This window comes from Salvia hispanica, chromosome 3, assembly GCF_029641045.1.
Source record: "Salvia hispanica isolate PSC_SH4W2 chromosome 3, Shi_PSC_v1, whole genome shotgun sequence".
Classification (NCBI taxonomy): domain Eukaryota; kingdom Viridiplantae; phylum Streptophyta; class Magnoliopsida; order Lamiales; family Lamiaceae; genus Salvia; species Salvia hispanica.
Genome location: NC_142694.1, coordinates 51,644,572 through 51,661,812, shown reverse-complemented (window position 1 = coordinate 51,661,812; position 17,241 = coordinate 51,644,572). Strand labels below are relative to the sequence as shown.

Sequence of the window (17,241 nt, the reverse complement as noted above, 5' to 3'; positions counted from 1 at the left end):
CTTTTTCTATCATTCATCAACAAACACATCAAAAATACCAAATGTATAACATATGCAATTTAAGAACATAATTTGCATGATTGACATTTAAAACAAGTCAAATCTAGTCCTTAAAAACATGCAAAATCCGTGTTTATCACCGGGCCACAAGTCCGGTTTGGGTCGGACTACCAAAGACACATAACATGTTTTTTGTATTCATAAGATGCTTAATTATCCGGTTCTCACCAACACACCTAGGTTCTGCTATAATTGCAAGTGAATCAAACATTTACGAGTATTTAATTTGCTATTTCATTATTATTCTAAAAAATATATTGAGGTGTGTATAACATCATTACAATCCCATGTACCAAAAAAGTACAAAACCTTGCAAAGCAAATCGTCAATTACACTGAAACGGTTATTAATGCACATGTTTTTACTTTACTTCAGCGATCTGCTACTGTTGACCTAGTTCCTCTTCGACGCCTGCGGGGGCTGCTCCGGTACCGCCGGCCAATGGTCCCGAGCCTGTTGATGATGAAGCATCTCCGGCTAAGAAACACAAGAAGTGGTGGTTTAAGTCTGTTCTAGGTTTTCATGTTATGTTTAAGTTTATTCTAGGTATGTTATGTTTAAGTTTATTCTAGGTTTTAAGTCAGTTGGGGGTTTTATGTTATGTTTAAGTTTACTCTATATTTTTAAGTTTTGGATCTGGGAAATCCTTTCCTTTGGAATTTAATGTAAACAACAACAACAACAACAATAATAATAATTACAAAGTAGACAATTTGTGGAGTTGCGAATTCACTTTTTAATTTTAAAATAAAAGTTCTAAAATTAGTTAGAATTTAGCAAAAAACTCTAAGTCGCTAAAGCATCAGACTCCATTCGGTATCGTGGAATTCAAACCTTGGAAATGGAGTCTCCAATTCTAATTCCATTGTTTGGTAGGATAAAAATATGGTGATTTGGAATAGAATTCTAATTCCACCAATTCCAATTCCATTTCTTAATAAAAAAATATTATAATTCAATTCTATCTGAAAATGGGTAAGATTTTTAAAAAAATGCAGATCCTAATCCAGATAAAAATGTAAACTAGTCATATTAAAGAAGAAAATTTGTCTGAATATGAGTTATTTTACCTTCAAATTTTGTTGGAGAGTGATGAGTTGTGAAAAGTTGAATTTTTAATGACGAAGTGATTGTTCTTTTAATTCTAAAGTTAACATTGTGTATAAAGAAGTTTTTTATAGTAATTTTTTTAATGACGAGAGTGATTGTTAATTTAATTCTAAAGTTAATATAGTGTATAAAGAAATTTTTAAAACGATTATAAATAGTTATCCTTATCCAATTTGTATTGTGATAGATTTTCATCATCTATTATTTAATCATTAAACGTTATATCTTGTGATTAATTGGTTCAAGTTTATTGTGTTTCACTATCAACCTATATAGTAGGAGTACACATGGTAGTGATAAAATGCAAACTTATATATTGTACAAGCTAAAAATTCTTCAACATAGCTTCAACATAGTTTCAATACAATATCAACACAGTACAAAATTTCAAGATTTTAATGTCAACACAGTATCAACACAACATCAATCATTGACTACCGTTGAAATTCTGTTGACATTTTCTTGTTGATGCTTTTTGTGATCTGTTGACATTTTTTAATGGTCCAGATCATAGTTTTAAATTTGTATAATATTTAGAGTTTTCATTTGATCACATCCCCGAGTACACATGTTTAATCCGCATATGACTAAAATGTTGTTACTCATTTTATTTACAATTTTCATATAATAATATTGATTCTAATTTATTTAATTAATTGATGAAGTAAAAATCATTGTTTGATTATTTTAATCCGTGCATACTGCATAGTACGGATAATCATAATAGACATAGTAGTTCAAATAAAAATATAGAGGTAGTAATAGTATGGTATGTTATCGTTAATTAGGGACACGTGGTGATCTGGCATGTAACGAATCGCCAATATTTTTGAAGGTCAACAAATGTTAGTTGAGTAATCTCCTGTATACGTACGTATTATTGTTGGAGTGGAACCGCGTCTTACCGGCCTCTGCCTCTGCCTCGGTGGCTTTGAGCCAAAGATAGCGCGCACAAGAAACTAGAGAGAAAGAGGGAGTGAGAGATGCTGCTGGCGGCAGTGGCGGCGGCTTTGCTGCTCCGCCTCTTCTCTGGCCCTGGCCTGGAGTTACTTCCCGAGGAGGAGGAGGAAGAAGGTCAGGTTCCGGCGGCGGAAGTCCGAATTGCGCCGATCACTATCAAATGGGCCAATATTAATTGCTCGATTTCCGATAAATCCTCCAAATTAGTGAGTGAAATTACGGTTATGAATCATATATATCCGTACATGCAGAGCATTGTTGTTTTGTGCCTTTTCTGCTTCGTGATTCCGACGGCTGCTGAGCCTGAGATGCGTCTCTAGCGAGGTTAATTTACCATTCTGAGTAACAATGGATTATAGGAAACGAAACTTGGACACTTGCATTTATAAGAATTACAAGGGGCAGTCAGTGTTTAGTGTTTATCTTCATACTTTACATCGCATTAAAATCGTTTTAGGTCCGTTTTCTGCTGAAAAATGTCAGCGGAGAGGCAAAGCCTGGTAGATTACTTGCGATAATGGGCCCTTCTGGATCTGGGAAGACTACCTTGCTTAATGTTTTGGCTGGTCAGTTAGTGGCATCACCCAGGCTGCATTTATCTGGCCTTTTCGAGGTTAATGGCCGATACTCAAATAGAAATTACAAGTATGGCTGTCTTTCTTAACAACACTGCCTCCTTAGAAATCATTTTCAGTTAGTTGATGATGGGGTGAATATTGTTGCAGGTTGGCTTATATTAGGCAGGAGGATCTTTTTTTCTCACAATTGACTGTGCGAGAAACGCTCTCCCTTGCTGCTGAGCTGCAGCTGCAGGATATATCTTCACCCGAAGCAAGAGATCAGTATGTTACTGATCTCTTGTTCAAAACTGGCCTGGTGAGTTCTCAGTTTTGCTAAATATTAACTGTGTACATCAGGTTTTTTTGAATTGGAATAATCATTATACATTTTAACCAGCTGTTTTTTAGATACAAGAACTTTCTGAACATTTTAATTGGTTTTGACTGAATGCCTGCATTTTTGTTTTTGCTCAACATTTTTTAATGCAAAGACTGACATATATCTGCCAAATGAGCAATTTTACCATTTACGAACATCTAACTTGTAGATCAGTATAATGAGTACCTGTACATTAGGCAAGTTCCACGGATAGTTGCTCATGGCTTATAGGACGCAAGTATATGCTAATCATTCTCCTTTGATGCGTTCTTTGTGCTTTTCATAAAAGGTCAGTTGTGCTGATTCGCGTGTTGGGGATGCAAAAGTCCGTGGGATCAGTGGTGGGGAAAAGAAAAGATTGTCACTGGCATGCGAGCTGATTGCTAGCCCGTCTGTCATTTTTGCTGATGAACCTACAACAGGCATGGTTATTTCTTCCTCAAAATTGTCTGTATTGATGCAGAAATTTGTTTGGTTAAGTGACAATTTTCATTTCAACCAAATGACCAAAACTTATTTTTTTAGATATCATAGCAAAATTAACATTTGTAATCATGGTTGACCTTATTTCATCTCCTAACTCTCCAGTCATGGGTTAAGTATTGTGGCTATCTCTACTTTTGTCTTTCTTGCTCTCTTTCTCCACCATTTCTTTTATGTCATACCTGTTTTACATATGAATTCTATATGTGCAAAACTCTGTGTTATTATAAATCACTTCTTCAGGACTAGATGCCTTCCAGGCTGAGAAAGTGATGGAAACACTACGTCAACTTGCACAGGACGGTCATACAGTAATCTGTTCTATACACCAACCTAGAGGATCGGTGTATGCAAAATTTGACGACATTGTGTTGCTCACAGAAGGTTCACTTGTCTATGCGGGTCCTGCAAGTGATGAAACTCTGGCTTACTTCTCAAAGTTTGTGTTTGTTGTCTGTTTCTCTTCACTTAAAAATGAGATTTCAAACTGCTATTATATCCGTATACTAGGAGCGGGTGATTGGATGCCTACTCGTTCATCTATATTGGTGTGAGAAAATCATTGTTTTATGGAGGACTTATATCTATTTTGTTCTTTCAAGTTCTACTGTTGTTGTGAAAATCTCAACTCATCTTAAGAGCATTTTGAGCGTTAAATTTTTTATTTAAAACACAATTATCTATGCACACAGGCATGATTTGCTGAATCATCTACTTCCAATAACATATGATTTTTGATATTGCATATACACAGGCATAATTTGATGAATCATCTGCTTCCAATAACGTGTGATTCTTGATATTGCATATGTAATATTAATTTCATAATATCCTCGAACCTTGTCTTCATGTATAAAAAGCATTCCCTGCTAAAGAAAAACCCTGGTTTACATCAGTTCCAAGCTAAGGAACCAATTTATACTCTAAACACTCGATCGCGTGTTTTGAACTTTGCACGGAACATTAATAGAGATGGTGGTCGGTTTGATGCTCCTTGTTGAGCGGACTTGTGCCTGAGACTTGGTCAAATTATGGTGCCGAGGCTTTGTATACACTATTATTTAGAAATGGCAATGAAAACTAACTTGTTATCTCGCCATTCATAGAATGCATTAAGGAGGAGAATGAATCTCAATAGTTATCATATAATTATACTTACAGTAAAGTTATTTTGTATTTAATTTGATTTATCCTGGTAAAATAAAATGGAAGTATCATTATTTGGCTATTTTTCAGAATTATATCGCTAAAATGAGATTTTTTGAGTTGGGCTCATGTGAAATTGCATCCAATTCAAATCTTATAGATATAACAAGAAGCTATTCTTATTGTGAAGTTATCAGTTGACCGTGTAAGTAAATGACAGGTTCATCTGCCCTGATCATGTCAATCCGGCTGAATTTTTGGCTGATCTCATTTCAGTAGACTACAGTTCTGCTGAGAGTGTTGACGCTTCTCAGAAAAGAATAGATGGTCTTATTGAGTCATTTTCTGAGCAGATTCCATCAACTCTATACGGAACTTCACTTACAGGGCTAGATCTTAAGGACACCACAATCTTGAGGAAGAAAGCTATTACAAAAGGTAAAGGTGGTTGGTGGAGGCAATTCTGTTTGCTCCTCAGACGTGCATGGATGCAGGTAAATAAATACAAATACTGTCATTAAACTTAGTAAAATGAGTATTACTTAACATATCCTCTTATACAAAGAGTTGTATTCATATTTCTGCGGATGAGTTGCCATGATGGCAAATAAGAAGCTGTCATTACATCTTTTTGCTAGGTGGAATGACATGAATAAGACATATCAGTTCCCTAATATGACAATGTAGAAATCAATTTCTATGTTTTGACTACATTAATGTGATAAGGTTTGTTAAGTGAGCACCAATAAACAGGAATGTGCTGACCAACAAACTTTGTTTATTTACTGTATGTTATCTGTATTTTCTAGTGAGACAATCTTATTTGTTCAAGGTGGTGAATGTATGTTGGTTTCATCATTACCCATGCACTATAATATCATCCTAGTCATGTGGACTCGGGCCACTTCCAAAATTTGGATATTATGGGAGTTATATATCCGCCTAGTTTTAGTTCTTATTTGTTATTTGTAGCATTTTGTTAACATCAAATTCATACTTGAAGATGTTTATCTGTCTCTTGTATGTTTGGTCAATTTTTATGGATATCTAGGCTTCTCGTGATGGCCCAACAAATAAAGTTCGATCAAGGATGTCAATAGCATCAGCTATCATATTTGGTTCTGTCTTTTGGAGAATGGGAAGGTCACAGACATCGATACAAGATAGAATGGGATTGCTTCAGGTGTGTTAATGCTTTGACTTCTTTACTGCCAGTGCTGTCTTACAGATATGTTGCAGAAAGAATGAAAGATTGGATAATGGTTAATTCCGTGTCCCGCTTGCTTGCTTGATCTTTATGTCCACACACAAGTAGGCGCATGCATGCATTAAGTACTCTTGTTAGTGATATTTTCTTATGATGGATAGTTCAAACTGCCTTTGTTAGTTCAAACTGCCTTTGTTCTGCTTTGGTATCGCTAAATGTTCATTTTTTTCATTATTTCTTATCATTTGCTAATGTAGCAACTTGTCATACTTCTTTTGATACCGCACCACAAAAAAATATGAGAACTCATCCTGGCATCTGAAGTTTGGCCTTCGTATATTTGCACTGGCCATATATAGCTTTGGTTAGAATTCTGGCCCTGTACTAGTTATTTGGCTAAAGTAAGTTTTATATATACCACGGCACTGACCAGGTCTTGATATTTGAACTGCTGTATCGGTTTCTTCGCCAGTTTGATTATGTTAAGCTGTAGTTGACAGCTTTGTTCGCATTCATAGTGTGCTTAGAGTTTTAACAGAAATCATGTGTGGTTGGGTTTAGCAGTGGTCTTACTCGTTTGACATAGATTTCCAACCAGGATCCATTTAATTCTTAGTAAATTACTACTACTTCAGATGTTTGGCAATACTAAACATCTACGGAATAAACATTAATATCATACCTGTACTTCTTGGGATGTCTTATTCAGGTTGCGGCTATAAACACTGCAATGGCTGCACTATCAAAGACAGTCGGCGTATTTCCTAAGGAACGTGTGATTGTCGATAGAGAAAGAGCAAAAGGGTCCTATTTGTTAGGGCCATATTTACTGTCAAAATTATTAGCTGAGATCCCTGTTGGAGCAGCATTCCCGTTGCTCTTTGGTACTGTTTTATACCCCATGACCCGTCTTCATCCAACATTGTCAAGGTGAGTTATTTTTACTGATACCTTCAGTTGGTGTTACTCATCTTTAGGATAATGGTATGTGTCACTTAAAGATTTCTGTTCATCCTGATCCAACACTTCTATCTCAGGACCTTTTCACTAGAAGTAGAATAGTTGCCGAATATGATGTACCCTTAGATATTGCATACCCACATTGGAAATTTTTACAAGCATCATTATGCACATCAAGTGAAGTTATCTTTAGTATCTTAGAAAAATTTCTGAATTCAAGCATTTTCAATTTGTTTTTGTGCAAGCCTTGTGCTAAAAAATGTTGTTCTCTAGATTTGGGAAGTTCTGTGGAATAGTAACCACTGAATCCTTTGCTGCATCTGCGATGGGCCTAACTGTTGGTGCTATGGTTCCGACCACTGAAGCAGCTCTGGCAGTAGGACCATCTTTTATGACTTTATTCATTGTATTTGGAGGCTACTACGTCAATGCAGAGAACACACCAATCATCTTCCGCTGGATCCCTCGTGTTTCTCTCATCAGATGGTAGCTTCATTCGTGATTTACACCTTACTTTATAGTCTTTGCCTGAGGTTAACTACGCCATTCCTGAATAATGATAACTATATTTAAGCGTCGTTATTTTATGTTCAGGGCATTTCAAGGGCTTTGCATTAATGAATTCAGCGGGCTTCAGTTTGATCATCAGAACTCCTTTGACATTCAGACTGGCGACCAAGTGAGTGATGCATTCTAATTAACACTGTATTCTTGCCTTATGCTGATGAAAAAAAATACTTGATGTTATGTTTGTTTCTACCATTACCTGTTCAATCAATCTGGAATTACCGTCTTCTGCAGGCACTTGATCGACTTTCCTTTGGAGGCAGTAGGATCAGAGACACAGTGGTTGCTCAAAGTAGAATACTACTCTTTTGGTATTACACCACTTACCTTATGCTGGAGAAAAATAAACCCAAGTACCAACAACTTGAGCCGCCTCCTCGCGATCAATTACAAACACCTCCAAACCCCGAGCCTCTTGAAAGTGAAACTGAGGAACCATATGATCAACAACCCGAATCCCCACTTCCGGACGACCAAGGTAAACCCGACCAGCCACTTCCATCTCCTCCCTCTGAGCCACTTAATCTATTCGGCATAGATGGTTTGTAATTACTTCGACTGCGATAATCTTTATGTGATATATGCAACTACTTGCTAGTATTATTTATATCATACAGGTGCAGAATTGGAGGCGATGCCTGCAAAATAAAGAAGGTAGCTCTATTTTAGTACATAATGATAGTGAAAATACATGGTATTGTGCACTCAGAAACTCATCAAAGCTTGAGTACTACATCTGCCATGTCATGCCTTGATTTTTGAATTACTATTAGAAATATTGCTAAAACATAGGAGTATATGTTTTTCCGTTTCTATTGGTAATTCTCACCCAAACATTTTCTCTATCTATATTGACGTGAATTTTTACAATTTCGGAGGTCTTTATTCCAGCTTAATGCAGATATTTTTCCTCTATCAATTAAATTCAGCAATCAGCCATCGAATTTGTTTGAACAACAATTAGTACCTACTCCGTCCCAAGAAGTAACCCCATTATTCAAACAGTGGGGAAACCTTAATTTTACTATGTTACAAATTTAATCCAGACTCCACTAGTCTAGAATAATTAAAAGAAATACTCCCTTTGTATTTTTAAAATTTTGGTCCATTTCCTAAAAATAGAAACTTTCCATTTTAGAATTTTTTTTTCTCTCTCTCTCTGAGAGATACTTATTTTCAGCTAACACAAATTTTTTTTATCTCTTTTTACTTTACCAATTTTGTATTAAAATTCGTATCATTTCAGAAGTTCCTATTTAAACAGAGGGAGTACTAATAGTTTTACATAAAATATGATCAAAGATATCTTGGACTTTATATGTAACCATTTATTCAAAACACGTTTTATATATGTTCAACGTTAACTCGATTTCCTACTTACTCCTACTTTATATTGTTAACAGCGGTCTAACAACCTTAACAATTGAGTTTTGCATTGCTTTTCCTTAATAATGTTAATACTAATTTGATATAGTTAAATATATATGTGACATGCATTAATAATTGAGAAGTTCCGAGATATGTAGACTAATTTAATGGGTGGTGGAAAATCCCAAAATTACATGGATTACTTACATACATAAAATTACACTCTATCCAAATATAGATGATAATTTGTCTGTTAATAAAACCTTCAATGGTGCCCAAATAAAAAGCAGTTAAGTACTAGTAGTATATATCGATAAAGTTTAATGTGGGGATGTTTTACATAGGGACGCTACACCCAATTTTAATTTATTAATATTCATGAGTTAGAACTTATTTATTTACTTAATCATATTTGATATGAAGCCATGTGTGGCACATGACATGAGGATGTTCTCATAAGAGACCACCGGAATAAAAACTTAAATATGTATGGATGTACTTAAAACCGCAATATATGTTGGTTTTTCTTTCATTTTCTATTTTCTTTAAGCTATTTCAAAGCATATATTATTTCACGCGCGCATGATATATATCTCTATAGGACTATACATAATAATAAAGAAAGTAATTTAGTCATAGATTTCACATAGATTTTGGTCAGCTCAGCTGTAACAAATTAAAGCTACATACACACACTAATTCACGCATTTATAACGTTGTTTTCATGTAATCGGTGCATATTAATAATTAATAATTAAGATCAAATCAAGACACGTCAATTTACGAATCATAATGATGGTGACATAAGGCAGAAAACGCGAATTTGAGCTGGAATTCCACTCAAGCACACATAATTAAGCTTAATTATAACAATCAACAAACGTGTTCTTCCATTTCCAACTCTTAAATTCTCTTTGTTCCCTAATTAAAGCTCCTATATATATACGTAGTATTTATTACACGATCAAAACCCTAATTTATTTAAAATGGCAGCAACTTCAATCAAATACCTCCAAATCAATTTCAAGCACAAGAACCCTAGTTCAAGAGCACGAAAGAGAGTTGATTGTAAAATATTATCAATGAAAATGGACGGTGGTTACAACGACTACGTGGATCGAAGCTTGATCGTACTTCGCAAGAGAATCCATGAAGTGAAGATGAAGGAGGAAGAGCACGCGCCGCCGTCGAGCTGGTGGAGATGGGAGAAGGAATGGCATAAGCTCTACGGCGGTGATGTGATTGAAATAGTAGGGTTACTACAAATTTGGGTGATGAATGAAAGGCCAAGCTTAGTTTTGGCGACGGGAGCTCTTTTCTTAATTTGCGTGTTAGTGGCCGTTTATGTTGTCATGTGTAATTTGGTGAGCATTGTAGGGCTTGTAATTCTATGATATTCCGTTGCTTAATTTAATGTAAATATATACATCTTGGCCTACATTCGGTTTCAAATTCGGCCCATATAATATTGTTCGGACATGGGATTTTGGGATATGGTTGTTGAAAATTGTCCTAATCATTTCCCTGAAATTTTGAATCATACCACAACTCCTACAATGGGTTACATCTTTCATTTATTATAAAATTTAAATACTATATATTTAACAATATAAATTACTTAATAACTTCATTATAAAGTATTAAAATTATAAGTTCTGAAAATTTAAAATTATAAGCCCCCACCCCCCAAAAAAAAATTATAGTAAGTATTTCTTAAAATTGAAAAGTAGTACATTGACTTCAAATCCATGCGGAGTTGAGCAATAATGTCAATTGTGCAGCTCCAAAGCCAATTCTGCCTCCAACCGCCGGAGTTGGAGATTTTTGCTCATCCTGTTCATAGCACCAACAATGTATTGAGAGTTGAGCGGGTCTTGGTGGGGTGGTTTAGTGCTAATTGTCGGACCCTTCCCCCTTCTCCGCTTTGATTCCCATGGGACGACAAGCCGTAGTTGGCCCACAAGGTGACGTTTTTTCAACAAAATTTATCACTATTTCTATAAATTTTCGCAATACTCCCTAAAAATATTCTAGCCACCAACACTACAATTGGTGCATGATGGGAATGAAATATTAATGCGACCACGTACGTTGCACAAATTTAGTGTTTTATTTTGACAAACAGATAGTAAAATATATGATTGTTGCGTACACACTTCTAATTAGACAAGAGAAATGTACATAAGATATTTAATTTTATAGAGAAGGAGACTAGAGAGAAAAACAAGAGATAAAAGATTAAATAATACAATTAGAAAAATGACAGTAATATAGACAATCAATTAATCTGAAAGAACCATATGTTCCTAAGGAATTTGAGAATACTTATTTACTACTGAGTAGCTTAGATCCAAACGTGTCAAAGAATTGTTTTTTACAAATAAGTAAAAATAGTTTTAAGTGACTCTAAAAACAATAGTATAAGTCAACATACACAACAACTTAAACAGCTAGGTTTCTATCCTCTTTTATAACATATTTTGTAATCATTGACAAACTAAATCTTTATTTTGGAGTCTTTATTAAAGTTATTAGAAGTAACCTACTGATAATTAAACTACTCCCTCCTTGTCATTTCCCTTCATAGCTGTCTCTTGATTGTAAACCTGCATGCAAAATAAAAACAGAAGTGGAGTTAGCAGTAAGTTCATACATATAACAAGCCCTTGGAATCCCATACCAAAAAATTATCCCTAGCATGAATTCCTAATAGAAATAGACAGCAACCTGAAGAAAAATCAAAGCCAAATTAGAATACTAGGAGTAATAATTAATGATCAAAAGCAAGGCATAAAAGAATTGAAAAAAGGGAGCTCCCTTCAGTCCAAGACGTGACAGAAGAAACTGAACATAGCTCCTGCATCATTGGATCAAGAACCCATCAATCACGACCCGAAGAGTTGGATGAGTTCACGAACCAACGAGCCAGCAGCTGTGTCTTCAGCTCTAGAACTGCCTCGGACTGGACTGAACGAAGCTCCCTTTACTGACAACCCTAAGACACACACACACACTCCAAATGAACCCGTTTAATATTATGGGAGAAAAGCTAAGTAGATAAGAGATGAATGAAATTTGTGGAATGATGGGGTATATAAATAGGACACATGATGATCGATTGTGAGATTCAGGGGGAGACATGAAAATCTAATAAGGGCTGAGAAATGGATTTAGCGCAGAATGCATATCAAAGATGAAAATAGCTGGATGTTGCTTGGCTATATTATTATAGCAGTAAATGATTTCATAGTTGTAGTGATTGATGGTTTTTCAATTGGACAACACAATTTTGTAACTTCGTACACTTGTTATACATCAAATCGAACAGCTCACCATACACAGAGGTAAACTTGGCTACTGTGCTAACATTTGCAATTTCTTGTACTAAATCATAGTAGCATTCTACAATTGTGATAATTCATAGTCTTTGGTAAAGTTGGACTATTATATTGTTCACATGCACTCAAACTAAGAAAATGGGCACTTGCCACTTACTCTACATAACTATATATATTATGTTTAATATAGTCTATAAGAAAATGATTACTCACGAACACTATTCATTTCACACTTTTATGGAGTATTACTATATATTCTAATTAAAAAAAGGTATTTTTTTTTTCACCATAGATGTACCGAATCCGCTTTTGGTAGAATCCAACTAATCCTGTTCGACCGAGTTTATGAATTAAGGCTTAAAGTCTCCCAGCACAATTCAGTTCACTCAATTAGCGTTTCACATCGACTAAACAATAAACTAGGTGGGGAAACAGCATATAAATATTTCCCGAAAATATTGAATTTAACAATCCAATTGATTTTGTACTTTATCTGATAGAAATTTACTATAGCAATTGATGTATAAATATAAAATAATTAATACTACTAGTACTACATTATCTGATGTGTTATATTTACAATCATATAATAATCTGATCAATGGACGAGTCATTTCTTTTGAGTCTTGCAAATTCAAATCACAATCTTAATTGTGCAAATCCAATTAAGGTGATCATAAATTCAAATCTGTATAAAAGGCAGAAGAATTCGGACAAAAAAAAAAAATCATGTTGTCGTGACATATGGGCAGGGATTTTATTTGAAAAGCATGTAGCATCTCAGAAAATATATTTACGAACAAGAAAATAGACAAGTTAGTATGAGTGGATTGAAATATGATATTCGCTTGTTATATGCTCATAAGTCATACCATACCATTTTTAGGGGAGTGGATTACTTAATAATCCTGTATGATGAATTCATTAATTTTCAGTCACCTAAATAAAAGGGTTGCAATATGAGAAAATAATTATATAAACATATGTGATGAGACACCAAATATGTTGAACTTTGAAGGAGATTAAAAGGAATGGTACCTTAATGTTTGCAAGAAAATACTATTCACGCTGTGGAGAAGGTACTAATTTTGGCAGATGAAAATGCAGATATTATTACCCTGTTTGGATGAAGCTTTGGTTTCTTTTTAATAGGCATTGATGGTTGGGATGACTCGTGTCATCGCCCCTGTGACTAGTCTTGTCATCTGTCAACTCATTTAACACTTTCTTCTTGCCATTTACTCTTCTTCAACATTCACTCTACCCCTTTCTAGGGTTTAGCTGTTTCTTCACCCAGATGGACCGAGCTACAAATTACTCTCTCTTTCCCAATAATATATACTCCCCCTCCACGGTAGCTGGGACGTTTATTTTTGGGTTAATGAGTTAGTAAAGGAAGAATAAAGTAGAAAATAAAAAAAGGTAGAGAAATGAGAGAAAATAAAGTAAATGAGAAGAAATACTTGATTTTTACTAAAAAGGGAAATAATTTCACTACTATGGAACGTACCAAAATGATAAAATGACTTCATTACTTTGGAACGAAGGGAGTAGCTGTTTGTGCAAGTTAATTACTCCCTCCGTCCGCAAATAGGAGTCCCGGTTAGACATTTTATCTTGGGAGTATAAAAAATAACCCCATTGTTCCCTTAATTTAGAAGCTGCAATTAATTTTAATCCATTTTGATGCAATATCTCACTCTATCTCTTAATGTTAGATTTCATTATTCCAAATAATAAAGCAAATAATAATATAAATGGGTCCCACATTCCACTATCACACACTTTAATTATTACACTCAAACTTTTCTTAAAATCTGCACCCAACTCAACCGGGACTCATATTCGCGGACGGAGGGAGTAGTTATTATCAAGTCAACTTGGTGACGATCTATCCTTTTAAGATCTAACTCAAATCTGACTTATTAAGTAAATTCTCAGTGTGCGCCTGAACTGGCCTGCTAACATCAAACCTGAACCTGACATGTATTGGGCATAGACTCATTAACGACATGATATAATATGGGTTGACATGACACGACTTGACTAAAACATGATATTACCTTATTAAATCTGGTTTTAAACATGATTACCACATAAAAAAAAACATAATTTACGATAAAAAAATTTGATTTACACGAATCTAGAGAATAAAATAAATACTAGTAGTATTTTTTTAAAAGAAAAAAAATAAATAATTAAAATAATAATGCTAATACTATTATATTTTTAATGGGTCACTAGAACTCATAAGTCACATCAACCTAAAATTATCGAGTCACTAACGGGTCAACCCAATAAGTGCACAGACACAATAAGGCTTGACCCAAATTCATTAATTAGTACTCGATCGCACTCATGGTGCTCGATAGTAAGAATTCTTTGAAGTGAATATTGGTTTTGATCGCAGATGCGGATGGGAGAGTTCCACCAAACCGGATTAGCATAATTTGAGTGATGAAGCTCTTACACGTTTGGGCCTAATTGTAAGAAGATTAGCTTCTACTTCGGGTTGATTATACGGTTGGAATGATACTTTAGAAAAACTACTAATTTCATACTAGTATGTATGGTTATTGGTATGGTGCTTCTACGTATTCAGTAATTTGAAATTTATTTGTTAGAGTTATTTAACTACGACACAATTGTATGAATAATCAATTAGTAGTACATATTTTTGTCTTTATCTGATGATACGAGCATATTTTATATTTTGTTTAGATATTTTAGGATTCACCCATCTTTTCTATATCTTTGTTTTCTTGTTCATTAAGTTAGTTATTAGTATTATAAATAGAAGTAATTGTAATCATTTGAAATCAATTCAAAATATCAAATATTATTTTATCGTTCATTGGCTTCTCCAAAGTGAGAAAACCGTCGTGCTCGACGGGGAGTCGGACACTCACCTGCGACAGACATTTATCGATCGTCAATCCACAGACGCTGATCAATCCAATAGGAGATTTATCCTATCATCAGATCATCAGAAAAGGTTTACAACGGTTACAAATTTGAATTCAGACCCAATTATCTGTACAATAAATGGGCTCGGATCCTCAGTCTCTGACACTACTATTATAATGATTTATGTGTCTTCATGGCAACCCACATCAAATTCAATACTTTAGTAAATTTTATTATAACAAAATGAGTTCTATAATGTCTATTACTAGATAATAGAGAGATTATATAGCTTAAATAAGTGATATATCCTAATTACGAAACGATAAATCCTAGTAATAATCAATTTTCAGCCAAATCATTAAAAAATTGAAAGCAAAAAGTGATTAACTAGGATATAATAAATCAAAATTAGTGATTGTAAAACGATTCGCGCGCGTAATGAAACAACAGAAAATGAGGCAGATATCCAAAGTGCTGATTTGGATTAATGAATGCCCATGTCTTGCTAGTAGCTACTGTAGATGGGATTTGGAATTTAAAAGTACAAAATTAATGGGCCTTGTTGCTTAAATTTTTTAACAAAGGCCCAGTAAAAGCCCATTGCATACAGTTTGTACGGAGTATTACTTATTCATTAAAACTCAACTAGATCTAGATGGGCAGCGCATACAGTTTGAACATAAAAATGGTCATTGAAGTTTATGCTTATTTTATTCTAGTTTAATTTAGCTTGTATTAACAAATCAAAAAATCAAACTTGTTGATATAGACGACAAGGACAGAACAAGAGAAGCAAAAGCTTTTGCCATGGGCATGCGGGGAATACCTGAAAGTATACTAGTATGGATGGGTCTAATCTGAGATTCCCAAAATAGATAAGAAACAGGGCAGCCATAGACCAAATAATTATGCCCTAAATCTATATAAAACATCAAAAGCATAACCGGAAAAAGAAGTCATCAACTGTCTTTGTAATTGCATGCATGGCATCCTTCCCGGAACCAACTCAATATCCCCCATAAATCACCACTTCACATTAATCTCTTCAATACTAATTTACTGCTACTATCATTTAATACTATTATATATATATAGCCTCATTATATTACTTAATTAATCTTGTCAACTTAATTTGACATAGTAGTAGTATAGACTTCATAATCTTCAACTTTTTTTGTCTTTCCTCTAACAATGTTTATGCATAGCCAAACACTTACTCCACACATAGTAGGAGTATATGATATGAAGCGTGGTGGTAAAAAAAAAGGTACTATTGGAGAGAGGGAAAATCGGTTTACACGAGCAGAGATATATGGGAAAATAAGTTGAGAATTGGCTGATACTTGCGTTTTAGGCAATGAAAAGATAAGTCCCATCAAGCAAATGACACTAACACCCTCCTCCACTTTGAAATTATCATCACGATTGTGACATATGATCTTGGCTTGTGTCAATTTCATCTTTCTCCTTTTGTGCTCGCACCCACTATTTCACTTTGCTTTACATGGAATCACTCAATCCAGGTCAAATGCATCTCCTTTCCACTTGATTTTAGTTGCAAATGGAATAAACAATGTAGATGGTCTTGCATTTCTTGTGGGCTTATTTTAATACGGAATATTAGGTACTTTATTTACGAGACTTTTTCTGGGAATTATGCAACTTAATTGTTTAGTTATTGAAAATTAACTAGCAGCCTTATAGAAGAAGGGAACTGCAAATTCTCCGTGTTTTTTCTCTTTCTAGGAAGCAATTCACAAACAATTTGAACAAAAGCTTTGAAAATAACGAATGTTTAATATCTCCTTTGTTGATAAGGTAAAAGCATGGCTTTTGGGCTATGCATAGCTGCAGACTGTAACATTCACACACATGTATGTGTGTGTGTGGAAAGGAAAGACAAAATGTTTGATCCTAAGCATCTTGTCATTCATGATATGATTCCTCTTTGTTCTGTTAAAGATATAAGAGATTCCTTCAAACACAAGATCAAGCATTAATTCCTAAAACTTGTGTTTTCGACAATGTAACAGGCTATGATTGAAAAAAATTGATGGTAGTGTGTACTTCATAAAAATAGGATCCGATAAAAGTGGCCTGGTTCCTGATTTATGTTAAATTTAGTTAAATATAGGCGATGTGATACATAAAACTTGTTAAGATTCAAATAGTAAAGATACTCACAATGACTTGGAA

At 34.5% G+C, this 17,241-nt stretch overlaps 1 protein-coding gene across 3 annotated transcripts; it reads left to right on the top strand.

The window, feature by feature from the left end:
* Window positions 1–2,032: 2,032 nt before the first annotated feature.
* LOC125216162 (ABC transporter G family member 7-like) lies at window positions 2,033–8,044 on the top strand. Of its 3 annotated transcripts, none has more exons than XM_048117802.2 (11): window positions 2,033–2,336; window positions 2,588–2,775; window positions 2,856–3,006; window positions 3,359–3,491; window positions 3,796–3,991; window positions 4,919–5,192; window positions 5,750–5,881; window positions 6,615–6,835; window positions 7,139–7,351; window positions 7,460–7,544; window positions 7,667–8,044. In XM_048117802.2, exons 1-11 carry the CDS (start codon window positions 2,154–2,156, stop codon window positions 7,979–7,981), a joined length of 2,091 nt encoding a protein of 696 aa, XP_047973759.1. In that variant the 5' UTR covers window positions 2,033–2,153; the 3' UTR covers window positions 7,982–8,044. The 3 variants fall into 3 exon arrangements, with proteins under 3 accessions (XP_047973759.1, XP_047973758.1, XP_047973760.1); XM_048117801.2 differs by having other exon boundaries at window positions 3,796–3,997; XM_048117803.2 differs by having other exon boundaries at window positions 2,212–2,454; window positions 3,796–3,997.
* Window positions 8,045–17,241: the final 9,197 nt, after the last annotated feature.